This window comes from Dendrobium catenatum, unplaced genomic scaffold, assembly GCF_001605985.2.
Source record: "Dendrobium catenatum unplaced genomic scaffold, ASM160598v2 fragScaff_scaffold_231, whole genome shotgun sequence".
Lineage (NCBI taxonomy): Eukaryota > Viridiplantae > Streptophyta > Magnoliopsida > Asparagales > Orchidaceae > Dendrobium > Dendrobium catenatum.
In genome coordinates, this window is record NW_021318693.1 from 5,044,832 (window position 1) to 5,059,986 (window position 15,155).

At 35.9% G+C, this 15,155-nt stretch overlaps 1 protein-coding gene across 2 annotated transcripts; it reads right to left on the bottom strand.

Annotated features, from left to right (window-relative positions):
- Window positions 1-1,823: 1,823 nt before the first annotated feature.
- On the bottom strand, window positions 1,824-14,442 carry LOC110097543 (cytosolic enolase 3). Of its 2 annotated transcripts, none has more exons than XM_028693132.1 (11): window positions 14,294-14,442; window positions 10,411-10,585; window positions 5,438-5,509; window positions 5,239-5,355; window positions 4,059-4,139; window positions 3,662-3,738; window positions 3,165-3,268; window positions 2,693-2,791; window positions 2,526-2,611; window positions 2,361-2,447; window positions 1,824-1,977 (listed from the first exon to the last, which is right to left on the bottom strand). In XM_028693132.1, the coding sequence occupies exons 1-11, from the start codon at window positions 14,437-14,439 to the stop codon at window positions 1,960-1,962; spliced, it is 1,062 nt and encodes a 353-aa protein (XP_028548965.1). In that variant the 5' UTR covers window positions 14,440-14,442; the 3' UTR covers window positions 1,824-1,959. The 2 variants fall into 2 exon arrangements, with proteins under 2 accessions (XP_028548965.1, XP_028548966.1); XM_028693133.1 differs by lacking the exon at window positions 1,824-1,977 and adding an exon at window positions 2,097-2,144.
- Window positions 14,443-15,155: the final 713 nt, after the last annotated feature.

A 15,155-nucleotide genomic window follows, 5' to 3' on the forward strand; every position in this document is an offset into this window, starting at 1 on the left:
ACCCGTTTTTGAAGCTGCTAGGGCCGGCCACTGGAAGAGAACCCTCTCTCACTCTCACGTGAAACTGATTCCATGCCTCCATCTCGATAGACAGCGACCCTTGGCTCTCACGCCTCCAGCCGCTCTTTCCTCTTCTCCATCCGTCCAAGGTAAAGGAAGAAGAAGAAAGCCCATTCAAAAGCTCCGGCCATCACTCTCCTTGCACAGCAAGTTTCGGCCAGCCTCTCCCATAGCAGATTTTGGCCAATAATAAGAGGAAGATCTGCTGTAGATCTTCGTCCAAGCAAGAGGTGAGCTACAAGGGGGGGCTTTCGGCGTGATTTACTACGGTAATCTCTTCTTCTTTTTTTTTTAATTCCTTACATTTCCTCTGTTTGAATCCAGATGGCTGTCATCAATCTATGAGTTGAGGTTCTATATTTAACTGTGATTTGAAATGAGTCTTCATGAGATTTTATGAAAGAGATACAAGAGACCTAAGTATTTTCTTCTTGATGTTTTCTTTATTACTATCATTCTTTTTAATCAAACATTTTTTTTTAACTCCAATACGGCTGAACTTTTGTGCGTGGATTTGTTTTTCAAGAGTTTTGTTTCCTTCCTAAATCTGAATAAGGAAGCACGTTGGATTGGTTTATAGATTTGAATGCTCATGCTGATAGGGATAAATTTTCTTTTGAGGATGAACGGTCATAATGCCGTGACTTTATTTCTTGGATTTGTCCGATTTCTTGTGCCATTCATTATCTTGTTCTACTTGATGAAAATGATTCTCTAGATTTCCATCTGATGCAAGCTTATGCTTATGATATGAAATGCCACTCTCTCTAGCTCCTCACATGAAATCATTAGAAATTTATAACAGGTTTGACTATTCTTTGTTGTAAATAGTCTTTGGAAGGACGTTTATTCTCCTTAATGCCAATATTTCTTGATGAAACATTAAGTAAGGAATGGCCATATGGATAATTCTGGATAAAAATTGACTTATGTTTGATTCTTACATCATCTGTTAAATAAGTTGTTTGCTTTTGGTGGCAGACGTGTTACTTTCATCGGTACTTTGTAAGGTGTATTGAAAAACACATTTTGACCTAAAGGGTTATGCTTATATTGAATATGGTCATACACATTCTTGAAATTGATAGTATAAATATGTTTACTCTTGTGATAAGTAGGGCTAAATATTTGATTTTAAAAAAAATATATTACAATCCTCTTTATATTTCCGATTCCCTTAATGTTCATAGTTAAATGCAAGTTTGCTACATGTTTTTGAGAGGTATTTTGAATTAATTGTAAGGGAATGAAATTGTTTTGAGTTGTCTATATATATATTATGAGCTGTTCCCAGTTACGTGGCCTTGATACATTGGTGATTGGAACTCCTGGCTCGATAGAGTATAGAGTTCTTTCTTTGTCAAGATGTGTAGATTATCAAAAAAAACAAGCAGCGGCCCTATTGTTATTCTTAAATGCACTAGCTGTCAGATTCCCCGAAGAAATCACTGTATTTCATGGCAGTTTGTTGGTATACTTGATGGTCCTGCCAGGGCTGTTGGTTTCCAGTTCAGTATTACTTCCAAGGTTCACAATAATGACAGGCATACGAGCTTTGTAAACGGTATAGCAATAGCAAACAATCATATTTTGGTGATAAACCTAAAACCTATAAGGAGCTGACTTGAAAATTCTAGATGTCATTGTTGTCCTGAGATAATTAATAATTTACATGATCTGAAGCTCATTAGGCCTCTGGTTCATGACTTTACTTAAATAGAGACCAAATACCCATAAGGGTAAAAATGGAAAAACTAAAATAAAATAAATTACTACATAACATGACAAAATAAATAAAACTCCTGACGTGGCCGTCGATCTCCGGTGTCTCCGATGGCACACATGTCGAAATTGCTGACGATGTCCTCATTAGTAAAAGTGACTCTAGTAAAAACTACTCTAAGTAATGATGATTTCCTACAAAAATTTAGCAAACATTACATACCATACACCTATATCAGAGCAAAAGAAATTCAAAGTCTTTCAAATATTCAATTTTTCATAGGTGGAGAAAGAAATTGCTGACGATGTCCTCATTAGTAAAAGTGACTCTAGTAAAAACTACTCTAAGTAATGATGATTTCCTACAAAAATTTAGCAAACATTACATACCATACACCTATATCAGAGCAAAAGAAATTCAAAGTCTTTCAAATATTCAATTTTTCATAGGTGGAGAAACTAATGACAAGATCCTGACCACTCCAAACTCTAATTTTAACTTGTATAATAAGATTGCAAATGGTCAGTATTTTTGCTTCCAGAAAGATGAATGCCCACATAAAACTGGACAACCCTACCTTGAGAAGAAGGGCGTTGCAGGTACCTTCTTGGACTGCCCTATCTATACGTTTAGGATTTGACATTAAAAGATCATCCCCTACAACCTGCAAAAACAAGTTTCAAAAGCTTATTCAAATGCTTCCAAGTAGCTTTCTGGAAAAATAAAATGCTTTGAAAGACACCTGACATATCCCAAGTTCAGAGAGTAGCTTTGTGTGCTCCCAGTCATCCTTGTCAAATGGTTGCTCAATGGACACAATAGGGTAGGCTAGTATTGTAAAGAAATTTAAAAGTAATCAATAGATGTTAATGTAAGGTTGAAAATGAAAAGTTCTGATTACAAAATTACCTGCACAGAGCTGGGTGTACATCTCAATCATATCTTCTCCAGTTTTAAAATTCTGCTCTGATTTCTTTGGAATCTTGAAGTCCAAGTCGTATCTCTTTCCTAATCATAGAAGTGAAAACAAGTCGGCCCAAAGTTTTCTTTACACTCACTCACAGCTACCAGGTACTAAGTTTTCTTTACACTCACTCACAGCTAACAGGTGCATGCACTTAAAAGTAAGGACAGAGAATATGCATACAACAACAACAAATCTTTATTCCATTATCTGGGTCGGCTACCTGAATAATATTTTCTTTGTTGTGTCCAATTAAGAGAATATGTATGTCGAACATAATTAATGATTATAAACACTCTCAAATCATTAAACATAAAAATGGTAAGCACGCAAATAAGATGCCATATCCTCAGCGAACCCTTCACGGTCCCGCTGACACCACTAAAAGAAAACCAAATTGAAGATAAGAGCCCAAACCTATGCAAAATTCTGTAGCGCCAACATCTATAGCTAACTTAATCCTCCCATTATAGCCAGCACGATGAATTGCCTCTTTAATAAGATCCAACCCTTCAGAAATGCTGAAAATGGTACAAAGAGACCAAAGCTAAGATGCCAAAACAAAATATATTTTCCCAAAAATTAAGCGCCTACTGCAATCAGCAACCATACCATCTCTCACATGCATTTTTTCATACTATTTTCATCCTAAGTTCAATCCAAAAAGTTTTTAAATTTTAAATATTGCCTATAAAGATTGCATATCATGAAACGCACACATTTCTCAGAATTTTCTTTAATAATTCTAGATTAAATGAACCATTGCAAGTACTAATGAGAATCATGAAATGCATGAGCTTATCCTCCGTGACCATCAATGGTCCTTATCATAAAGAGAAGAAAAGCTGTGTAGCACAAGGATTCATCGACATTTGGAAGGATTTTATGACTATCAAGAAGTAAAATGACATTACCTGGAAATGTTTGGAGCAAATCCTCCGTCATCACCGACATTGCACCCATTAGAACCACACCTCTCAGCAATAACTGACTGTTCTTCAAGGTGAACAAATAACAACTATTTAATAAATCATGCTTTACTCTAGCATGCAGCAATTATTTATGTACTGTAATGAAATGCATTTCAAAAAACATGCCCTAATCAGCCTCAAAAAAACTAGAACACGTGAGCAAAATATGAGAACGAATCAGCCGAACAAGATTTGGAAATTACATCGACCAGATGAAAACATATATTTAATCATACTTTAAGGAAAGAGAAACAACAATCACATTGACAATGAAACTAGTCTAAAGCTCACTTATGAGTTTCATTCAAATCCAACAAGATAACATCAATCATTGCATTACCTTAAGATGAAAATAAGTCTCAGAGCCCATCTGAATTGCTTCCTCAAAGTTATTTGCACCAACAGGCATAATCATGATTTCCTAAGGAATTAGGAGTTATCAATGCTTGGTGCTACATTTAAAGAAAGAAAACAAACAAACAAACAATCATGATTTCACAAAATTTTGTTAAAAACAACGTACAATAGAGAAATGACTAAGGAGAAAATGATTAAAGTTGTCAATATCATCATATAAAAGAGTAGCAGAAGAACACAGGTTAAAAGAAGCAACATCCGGCACTATTCTATGTCGCATCTCAACCTTCCTCATTTGTCTGAAAGCAAACCTCTATCAGTTCATCCCATTTAGATTTCTCTCAATTCACATTTGACTAAATGATCAGAGTCCATAAGAAAAATAGTTCAGCGGCTGCATGACGATGTCCTTATTAGAGGCTTGTTTTTGCTTCTAAGAAAATGATCTCATACCACGCTTTATTGAAAGATAAGTCAAATTGCTCATTTAGAACTTGGCATATCGCTACATTACTTGGTCTTAAATTTACTCCCAATTGAGAATCTTATGGCTCTTTAACTAATGAACAGACCTGTTTTATTCAAATCATGTTTAAATGATCATTTAGTTAGCAATGCCTATAACATCTTGCAAAACAGATTCCTAGATGGGGATGTGTATCATTCCTTTCATATAAATAATGTCACTGTTTTCTTTTTTTTCTGAGCTCAATTAATTAGTACTCCACCTATATCAAATTAAGTTTCTTGTTAGTTACCAAACTCTTAAAGAGCCAGTTTGGTACAGTATTTTCATAATTTTGCTTTAAAATAGCTATCACAATTATATTTGACTACAGCATTCTCATTGTTTTCAAAAAAAATTTGTGGTGGGAAAAACTTTTTAAAACAAAATCTATTAAAACGTGGTTTCCATAAGAATGTTGTTGTCTAAATTTTTTTAAAAGAAAAATATATAATAATCATAATAACTTTCAAAAAATTTGTTTTCCGCATAACATTTGTATACTATTTTCACCAACCATTAAGCCGCCCCAAATGGACACTCATTCAATTTCAGATAAATGTTGGTGATCATAATATCATGTATGAAATCACATTTTACTTCTCTTATCCTAGACTAGTGCATGTTACTATCCACATGCAAGAGCATATATGCATACTTGTACAGCCAGATTATTCCCAGCATGATTGCCGCCACTAATGACAGTAATTGCAGGGACAGGGAGGACTGGGTCATCTTTTCCAGAAAGATCAGCAATGTGTTTGTACAGGGGCACCTGCAAATAAGCAACAAGGAAAAAAAAATCAAAATCACACCAAAGGAACTACTAACAAGTTTAAACGATTTATAAGTCCTACCTCTTTTTCTGCCGCACCAGCTTTGCAAGCAGCAATAGAAACAGCTAACATAGCATTTGCTCCTACTTCTGCCTGCAAAAAAATTGCATAAACTTACATTGAGCTACATCAACTAATTTCCAATGGGGTTAAGTGCGTTTTCCGAATAAAAAGATAAAATAACCCCAACTACTTGGAATGGGGCTGTTGGCTCCAAAAATTTCGTGCCCCGGCCTCTCCACGTACCCCTTTCTTTTCTTTTTCTTCAAGTCATCAAGGAGAATTTTAACAAGTAGGTTTTGAGGCAAATTTTTAGAAGGCAGATGTGGTTTTAAATAAGACACTACCCAGATATTTCGCCCTCATTTGGGGAGAACTTTATGATATCAGTCATAGTTTCCTATAGACACAAGCCCATATAGTTAATTATCCCTCCAGATAGCAAGAAAGTACTTTCGATTAAGGGTAGTTATCAAATAGATATATAATATCCGGTATATATTAGCAGCATGGGTTTAGATATTTGAACATTTGATATTTAAAATTAGAAATTCACCACCTTGCAATTAAAGTGGATGATGGGGGAAGTGATGATGGACCCGATCAAGATTCCATTATTCCGTCGATCCGGGTCATCATTTATCTAAGAGGATAAATTTGAATTCACCTTAGCTAACAGAAGGTTTTGTGCCCTATCAATTATATCATATTAATTCATATCTCAATGATTTGAAATCATTGGGGAGCATATGGGCTCTAACCATGACCATAATTTAGTGATGTCATTTGGCAAAACCACCTAGTTTAGAGGGTCCTGATCATAATCTTTTACCTATAGAGCCATTTGGTGGCGAAACCACTGGTTAGAGAACATGTGTCACATCCTTACTGGTAAGAGACTATTTGAGAATGAATCCTAGTGATATTCTCGACCAGACATTAGCTCTTTGTGAGCTGAAGTAATTTTCGAATTTGTCCATCTCGGCAAATTATTACGGAAGATGGATGGATTTTATTTTAAGTGTTTTATGGTTAATTTTTATGTGAAATATCTTGAATTTTAATTTTTTATGGGTATTTAGGAAGTTAGGAGGCATTTTCAAATATTTGTGGTCCTTCCGGTTGAGATTTTCTATCAACGCGGCCATCATCGGGTGCTTATAGGCAATTTCATATTTAGTGGTTGAACCTTGTCAATTCTGTCTATTTGCATATAGAGGCTTAGGTTCGTTATCGGCTTTATACTTGTCTTAATGAATCTTTCGTGTTATAAACCTTAAAGGACTAATATAAATGTATAAAACAAATATCCAAGTCGATGTTGTGACCGTATATTTGTTTGATAGTTCTAGCCGTGTTGACTTCTATCCATTCATGCAGAAGGATAGGACTCGATCTTGGATTCATTTCTTGGCCCATGCAGCATCCTCAGACGTCACGTGTGTACCCATAACACACTCGTCGGGGCCTATGCGGGTGTGTCTTTGCATGAGGGGGGTATTTTTGCAATGAACAGCTATGCAAATGACAGTCATTTGAGCATACACAACATTTTATTTAGGAACATGTAGATGCCTTCTGTCTGCTTGTACAAATATTGTAGATTTGGTGGCGTGATGTCGCATTATGAGTTGTCCGCTGCTTTGTACAGGTAGAATGTCATGCACTGACGAGTCTCCTGCTATGGCTTATAGATGTTTGTGTTTACTGCAATTTTCTGCATTTGATATGACCCTTTTTGTATTCTTTCTTGTAGATTGTAAGGGTGTTGTACCATTTATTGCCTGTTGTTGATTATTATTGATGCACATATGGCAAATCTTCCATCATTGTATAATATTTTGCATGATGCCGGTCAAGCTGCAGTTGTTGCCAACCCCTTCATGCACATTGATTGGTAGGTTATTGTATTCACTTGCATACTAGCTTCATATTCATATGAGGCATGCTACATGTATATGTGAGCCAATTAGCATTGGAGGGATATTGTTATATTCATTCCTACTCCTTGAGTTCATTTGTAGGTTGACAAGTATATTGCATCTATTGGTATATATCTTGTTGTTGTTCACAAAAGACCCACAAGTATCTTGAAGTTGCTTGTGAATGGACTGTTGCATATGTCATAGGCTCTTTGTTAACTTCAAAGATGATCTGCAGTATACATTATACTTTGACTTTCAATTCTCATGATAAATCAGTTACATGCGTCATTGGATGCATTAAGCATATTTGCACATTTATCACATCTTTTTTGCATATACTTGTAGGAAGTGTTATTATCGGCATGTAGGTTCATATGTTCACTGCATACCAACCCTTCTTACTTGTAAGGCTTCAATGTACTTATTTGCCATTAGTTTACATGCCATCTTTGATTATTGTTGATCGTTGCAAGCAAAACATGTTATCCATTGAGAGCATCATATCATGGCATGAAAGTCGATTATGTTGTTTACAATTTCACTACCATTTGCAAGTAGTTTTTGCAAATCTCTTATCCACCACCAGCCTTATATATGCTCATTTGCATTTAAGTTAGAGCTTGTTATTTTGCAAATCATAACTTCATTTTTGGCAATGTCATTTTTTTATGATTCAATTTGTATGTTCAATTTAAATTTGCAAGTCCCCTGTTGTCTCAATTTTAAGTTCAAATTAGGCCCAGTGCATTTTGGCTCAAGTAAAGTCCTGTGCATTTTGGTTCAGTCAGATCCTGTGCATTTTTGTTCAGTCAGGTCCATTGCAAATTTGTTTCTCTTGTTCACTGAAAATTTCTTCAGTCTCCCGACGTCTCCCCCATTTAGAAAAAATTCCATGAGTCATAGCTTGCCCACCACGTCAGAAAAAAAAATGTGCATGGTCAATATCTAACGAAATCGCGACCGTAGTCTTTGGTCCCACCATGCCAGAGAAAGACGTGCACGGGTTTTCAGGGTTACATGTTTTGAAAACACATTTTTCCCCGCAGACATTGAAGCACACACACAAGTACATATTTTTTACTCCACACTAGAGAAAAGCGTGCATGATGCTTACCTTCCTCGTTGCAGGCGTTGAACGCCGGTCCTGCCTGGATCGGCTGGACCGGTCCAGTGGACCGGTCTAACAGAGGTTTAATAGGATTTGTTTATGTTCCAGTTTGGAATGCGCTAAATGGATGGATGAAGATGTGTGGGCGATAATTTGATTGGGTGAGTGAAGTTGTAGGCATTTGAAGTGGACTGTCGGGCCTTGGAGGGACTTGTTAGTGGGCTGATTTTTCTTTTTTTAGTGGGGGTTGGTTTTGTAGTGGGGAAAAAAATAGGAAGTGTATTGCTATAGAGTGGATGGAGAGTAGGAATAGCGGGCTATTAATGGGCTAAGTTGTAGTGGGGCTGTTTTGGTAGAGATAACAAGTGTATATTGAAATGGTAGTCAGATGTTCACGTGCGAGGGATTCGATTTCCTGTGGCTGGAGACAGAGTGGGACGGACAGGGGGGGTGCGGGTGGGGTTCGGCTACAAGTAGAAGCGTTGGATTGGAGGTCGAATAGAGAGTGGGTTGAGGCGTGAGGGGTTTGGGTGTAGATAGGACAGTTGAGACTATGTTGGGTCTTGAAGCCGGACGTGTGGATTGGAGCAAAGAAGAAGCGGATCAGACAGGAGCTGGTGGAGCTAACGAGTTTGGGATGCTGGAGCTGGCGTCAAGTAAGGTGTTAAGCTTCTACTGGAAAGAGCAGGCTTGAGGAGTTTGGGTGTGGAGAGGTGAAGAAAGAATCTTGCGAATCTACTTGAGGAAGTTCGGTCGGGTCATGCAATTGGATGGGGGATTGAAGTTGGGTGTTAGAGATCTACGCAATATTTATGTCAGGATTTCATGAGATTCAGGTAGAACTTCGACTGATATTAGGTGAGCATTTAATTCGATTTTGATTTTGATTTTTGTAAATTAATTTAAATAATAATAATAATAATAATAATAATAATAATAATAATAATAATAAATCATATTATCAATGTTATTATTTAATTCTAGAAAGACAGAATGAGTCCATTTACTCAAAATCGCCTCGATTCAAGCGCATGTTTTCTCAATTTGCGCGCAAACGCCTCGGAACTAGCTTTTTTTTGCGAGCTACTTTCATTGGGTAAAATTATAGTTGAATTTGGGTATTGTCGATGTTCCAATCGCAACGGCACAGTCCGTTTTGCAATCGAACGTCGTTTGGGAAACGTCGCGCGTCAATTTCAGATGTCAAATTATCGTCTGATTTATCTGCAAAGGCTTCCCTTACAGGCGAATTCGACACTCCGGTCGAAATGGAGCAATTTGTTTGATGATCGGAGGTCGTTTAACCATTCAAGCATTGCGTCGCGCATCAATTTCACTTTATTTTGTGTGGTTTTTTTTTCTTTTTGTTTTTTTTTTTTCTTTTTTGCGTTCAGGGGTCAACATGGACTTTATAATATTGATATTGAGTTTTCAGTTATCTAAACTGCAGGAAACTAAGACGTGGTACTCAAAAAGTTCCCTTAATTATGACTACTGGTATCATGGAACAGTTCTCAATAAGGAGTTTATCGGCAAAACTAATTTGAGATTCTATTTTTTAATATAAGTAATCTTGAATAATTAAAATCAAACATTTAAATAATTCCATTTTGTGGCGGAAAATTTAAAAACTCGACAATTTTTAGTCATCATTTTCATAATGAAATAATTAATAACCTCAACAATACCTTTAGCAACAAAAACAAAAATGGTGATGAAGGAGAAGCTAACGCAGAGGCTTGGATCAAAAGAGAATTAAACAATTTCTTTACCTAGTGAAAACCTCCCTCAATAACAGAACAATGATGACAAGATGATGCTGATGAAGTTAAAGTCGATACAACGAATATAATAATATAACCAAACAAATTTATTAGACAGTGAAAGGTTCCTATTAACGATGAAAAAAAAACAACTACGATAATAATGATTTCCACGAAAAGGACAAGAAGTTGACTTACCTTATTTTCAGTTTTGTCCAAGTCCATCATAGCTTGATCAATTTGGGATTGAAGGGAAGGATCCATGCCTATCAAGGCTTCAGAAATCTTCTCATTGATATTCTTAACAGCCTTTGAGACACCCCTCCCAAGATATTTCCCCTTGTCACCATCACGTACTTCAATAGCTTCATACCTGCAATTAAGTAAAGAGTTGAATTACAATATTAAGATCTTAACTTTCATGTATAAAATAAAAAAAAAAAAGAATGCTACACTATGGCGAAGATTAGAAAGAAAGAATCACTACCATTTTGGCATAAGCTTTATGGATCCTCCTCTACTCACTTCTCTTGAGTGTTACGTAAGAAATATATTTTGGGCAGGATTACCGATCATGCTTACCAGTTCTGATTGTCACATCAGACGGTTGCAATATTTTACAAAATCTTTTTGCACTTCTAGCCATAACACGTTTTTTCTACCCCTTTTTTCTTTCTAACCATGTCACATTAGATATCTTAACTTGCCCAATAAGTACATCTAAGTACATCTACAAACCCCCACTATGCACGCACAAACCATATGTTAAGCAATAAAATCTTCTTTTAGATTCAAAGATAGTACAACAATGTCAAAAATGAGTGAAAATTTCAAAAAATTAATATCAAGATAATAAAATATATCATAGAAGAAGAAAAAGGAAGCAAATCTTTTAAAGATTGGGAACAACTTGCCGGCTACGACATGTGGTTCAATTTATTTTAGCATTAAATCTAGGTTGATTTGAATTCAGATTTAGGAGGGAATTATGAAAGGTTTATTTAGGGGAAAACAGCTTATTTGAATTCAGATTTGGGAGGGAATTAAAAACGTTTATTTATGATTAATTAGGTCGTTTTATTTTCATTATGTGATTTGGTGTTCTTGAGTAATTTCCTCTGGAGTTGTTCCTAACGGCGCTTAGGTTCGTGGAGAGCCAATCTACTTCTCAAATAATAGATTAACTGGTATCTTGGTTTGTTGTGTCGATATCAATAAAATTAACCTATAATCTCATTCTTTCTGGCTGATTTTTTATGTGCTTTCCCCTTATTATTACTTTTTTTTTTTTTGGAGATTGGATTCCTATCAAATTGGTATCATAGCACCTTTTTTGGGAGCTATGTCGGCTAAGAAGGTTAATGCATTGGAGGAGAGGCTTGATGAGGAAGTTGAAAATCTGAAATTTGAATTAAGGTAGCGAATTTCAACAATTGAGAGCAGATTTTCAAATCTAGAAGATGATGAAAAGGAAGTTAGAGTTTTAAGCAAGACACTGTTGACCGGACAAGAAAATAGGGAAAATCCTAATATAGGGATGATGATGGACAATCGGGAAGTGGAAATTTTGGGGGAAGAAGAGGAGATGCCACCTTTGTAGCCACTTCTAAGGAGGGGAACAGGTAAAGGGTATGGCGGATGAAGAAATTGGGATGATGAAGATCGGAGAGCTGATTTGGGGGAGAGGGAAATATGGAGGGATCACAACACCCACTACATTGGAGGAGGAAGAAGCAATTGGGGCAGAGGCAGCCTAGGGTGAGAAAGTTGAAACTTGAAAATGTCAATTTTTTAGGAAGAAGATGCTCATAAGTGGATTTATCGAGTTGAGCAATATTTTGCTGTAAATGGGTTGATAGAAGATGAAAAACTCACCACAGCCACTCTATGTCTGGAGGGGAAGACTCTAATTTATCCTGGTACCAAATCATAAAGGGAGTTTAAAGACTATCCACTATAACATTTTTCAACGAGTCGAAAAGGAGATAGTGATATAGTATCAGGAGAAATTTGAGCATTTCTCAAGCCGATTAGGAAAATTGTCGGAAACTGCTAAAGGGAAACTTTATGAAAAGGATCAAGCCTGATATTCAAGCAGTTGTTCAAGTACTGAGACCCCGTGGCTTAGGGGAGGCTATGGAGTTAGCCGAGCTGGTGGAGAATAAAAACTTGGAGAGGGGTAGTTGTAGCAGCAGTTCATGAGTCTCATACCGCACGACCACTATATTTCAAGTACCAAAGGTGCAGACAATGCCTATTTAGAAGAAAGCCCCGACGGATAAAGGTCAAGGGGTACGACCAGGCGGGTACTTCAAGAGGTTGACTGAGTCAGAAATTCAGGAGAAGAGGGTCAAGGGTTTATGCTTTAATTAGGTATGATTCGCTCCATGACACTATTGTAAGGATCTTTCATTATTGGTCCTAACAATCTACGATGAGGAGGAAGTTGTTGCAGAAAAGGAAGTAGAGGAAGAAGATGATCACCTACACAGGCTACACTTAGATGATGCAGAGGTACCCCTTCACTCAGTGGTCCGATGCGTTGCAGAGGTATCTCTTAACTCAATGGTCTGGTTCACACCGAAACACACCATGAAGGTTAAAGGAAAGAACAAGCACCAGGAGGTTATAGTACTGGTAGTGGAGCTACCCACAACCTCATTTCCAACAAGATGGTGGATTAGTTCATACTGAAATTAGTGGGCATGGGAGTTTTATAGTTTAACATGAAGCCAAAATGCAAAAAAGAAATACAAGGAATCAGAAAACCTTCTAAACTAGTAATAAACATCATAGTTAGTAGCTTAATGCTTTATAAACATGAGATAGATAAGGAACAAATGGATTCGTTTTTTATCAGCAGGATATGGTAGAATATAATGTTTGTTTTCATATGATTCAAAATTTTTTAAAGCACTTACTGACACATAGCTTCTCTTACTCATCATCCTTTCAACATGTACATCCCAATGAATCATTTATTCAAGAATCCTCCTTCAACTTCTCAATTTTTTTATTAGTGATCCTCAGTAGGGATTTGATAGGAAATACTTGTGTTCGCAAGTAACCCTAAGTTAATACTTGAGTTCGCCAGCAATCCTAACCCAAATCGATATGCAAACAGCAGTGAAACGGCTGTTTGTAGCAGGAAAAACAGCAAAAACCTGCTGTCTACAGCAGAAAATCAGCACAAACCAGGGAAAACCGTGAGAAAAATCGATGCAAGACTTGTATTCCACTAAAAGATGCAACAAAATAGAAAAGATACAATTGATCCTCAATTCGAGAGGGAGTAGCTCGTCGAACGTTTGATTCGCTTGCAGCCCTAATGAGAAGGCCAGTCTTGTGTGACTCCTAAAGTTGAGTTAGGGATGCCTAACGAGCAGGTTCTTTTCACTTTTTTCAAGTTATTACTGATTTTAGTTATACAGGGAACCTCTTTGAAAATAATTACGGAGACTAAACTTATTATATGGTTCTCTAAGAGCATTATTCGATGTCATGAAAGTTTTGAATGAATCATTAATTGTCTGTGATGTGCAACTACATGTGAATCTTTATTCCTGAAATTTATTCCTATGGTGACTCGCAAATCATCTTTAATCTGTTCAAGCAGGTTGTTTGGTTTCAAGATTTAGACAAAATTTAGACAGGATAAATAATTTTTGAAGCCACATAAATCTTACAACTTTCTTAAATTCTGCTTTCCTCTTGTTTTAGATAAATCCCAGATGTATTAAATCACAGGAGAAGTAGGATAAAGGAAAGGTAAACTACTTTTTTCACTGTGCATCTTTTCTCCTTCAGTCTTGAAAATCTATGTCAAACTGTTCACTAGAATTTAATCAGATTTAACATTTATCATGCCATATAGTTCTCAAAATTTAACACCTCTGAGATTTACTAAATCCTACTTGTAGTCAAACAGTCCCTAGTATCAGTTTCACCAACCTGTAATGTAATTTTTTTCAAATTCCCTAAAATTGCTCAAAACCACTAAGCTTACAGGGCCATGTGAGCGCTAATATAATTTGCTCATTGGATATAAACTTCAGCGCTTACTCCATTGGATAATACTCACATTCCAGTAGATGTACCACTAGGAGCAGAAGCTCGATACATTCCTTTGTTCGTATACAACTCCACCTCCACCGTCGGAATTCCCCTACTATCCAAGATCTGCCTTGCTTTGATCTTTGTGATCGCAGAAGGAACGGCCTTCTTCATATGATTCGACTGCCACAAAAAAAAAAAAAAAAAAAATCACGTCTGTTTAGAGAACCATCAAGACGCTTTTGTGAAATTAGTGATACATGCAAGAAGAGACCGACTGTGAACAAATTTAAGTATTCATTCTTAAAAACCTTGCGAGAACAAAATACGTTTTTTTTTGTTTTTTTTTATTTACATATATACCACTTTATTTCTCATTATTTACCTATTTAATACCTCAAACTAAAAATTTTCATGTCAACTACTCATATAATAAATATGAATTCATAGAATCAGATATTAAAGTTTATGAATGATTAGAATGAACTATATGAGTGATATATTTGACATTAAAATTTTATATGAATGATAAGAATGTAATATTAAAATTTTAAATGTGATATATAAATAACATGAAATAAAATGATATGTATGTAAATCCAATTTTTTTCATTACGAGTCATGAAATTAAAATTCAAAACTTTTATGACAATTTCCAAAAATTTTATAAACTAAAACCAACGCATAATTTACATCACCCTTTAAAATTTTTGGCTTTTCCGTTCATAACATATGAATAGCTCACCTTTAAGGATATGAATGATATATGTATTGATTTCGTATCATCATTATTTGCATATAAATTTGATCAATAAACAATATTTTGTAGAACAATTTATTCATCTAGCCAGAAAAAATATTATTATTATTTTTTACCGAGCAACATAAGA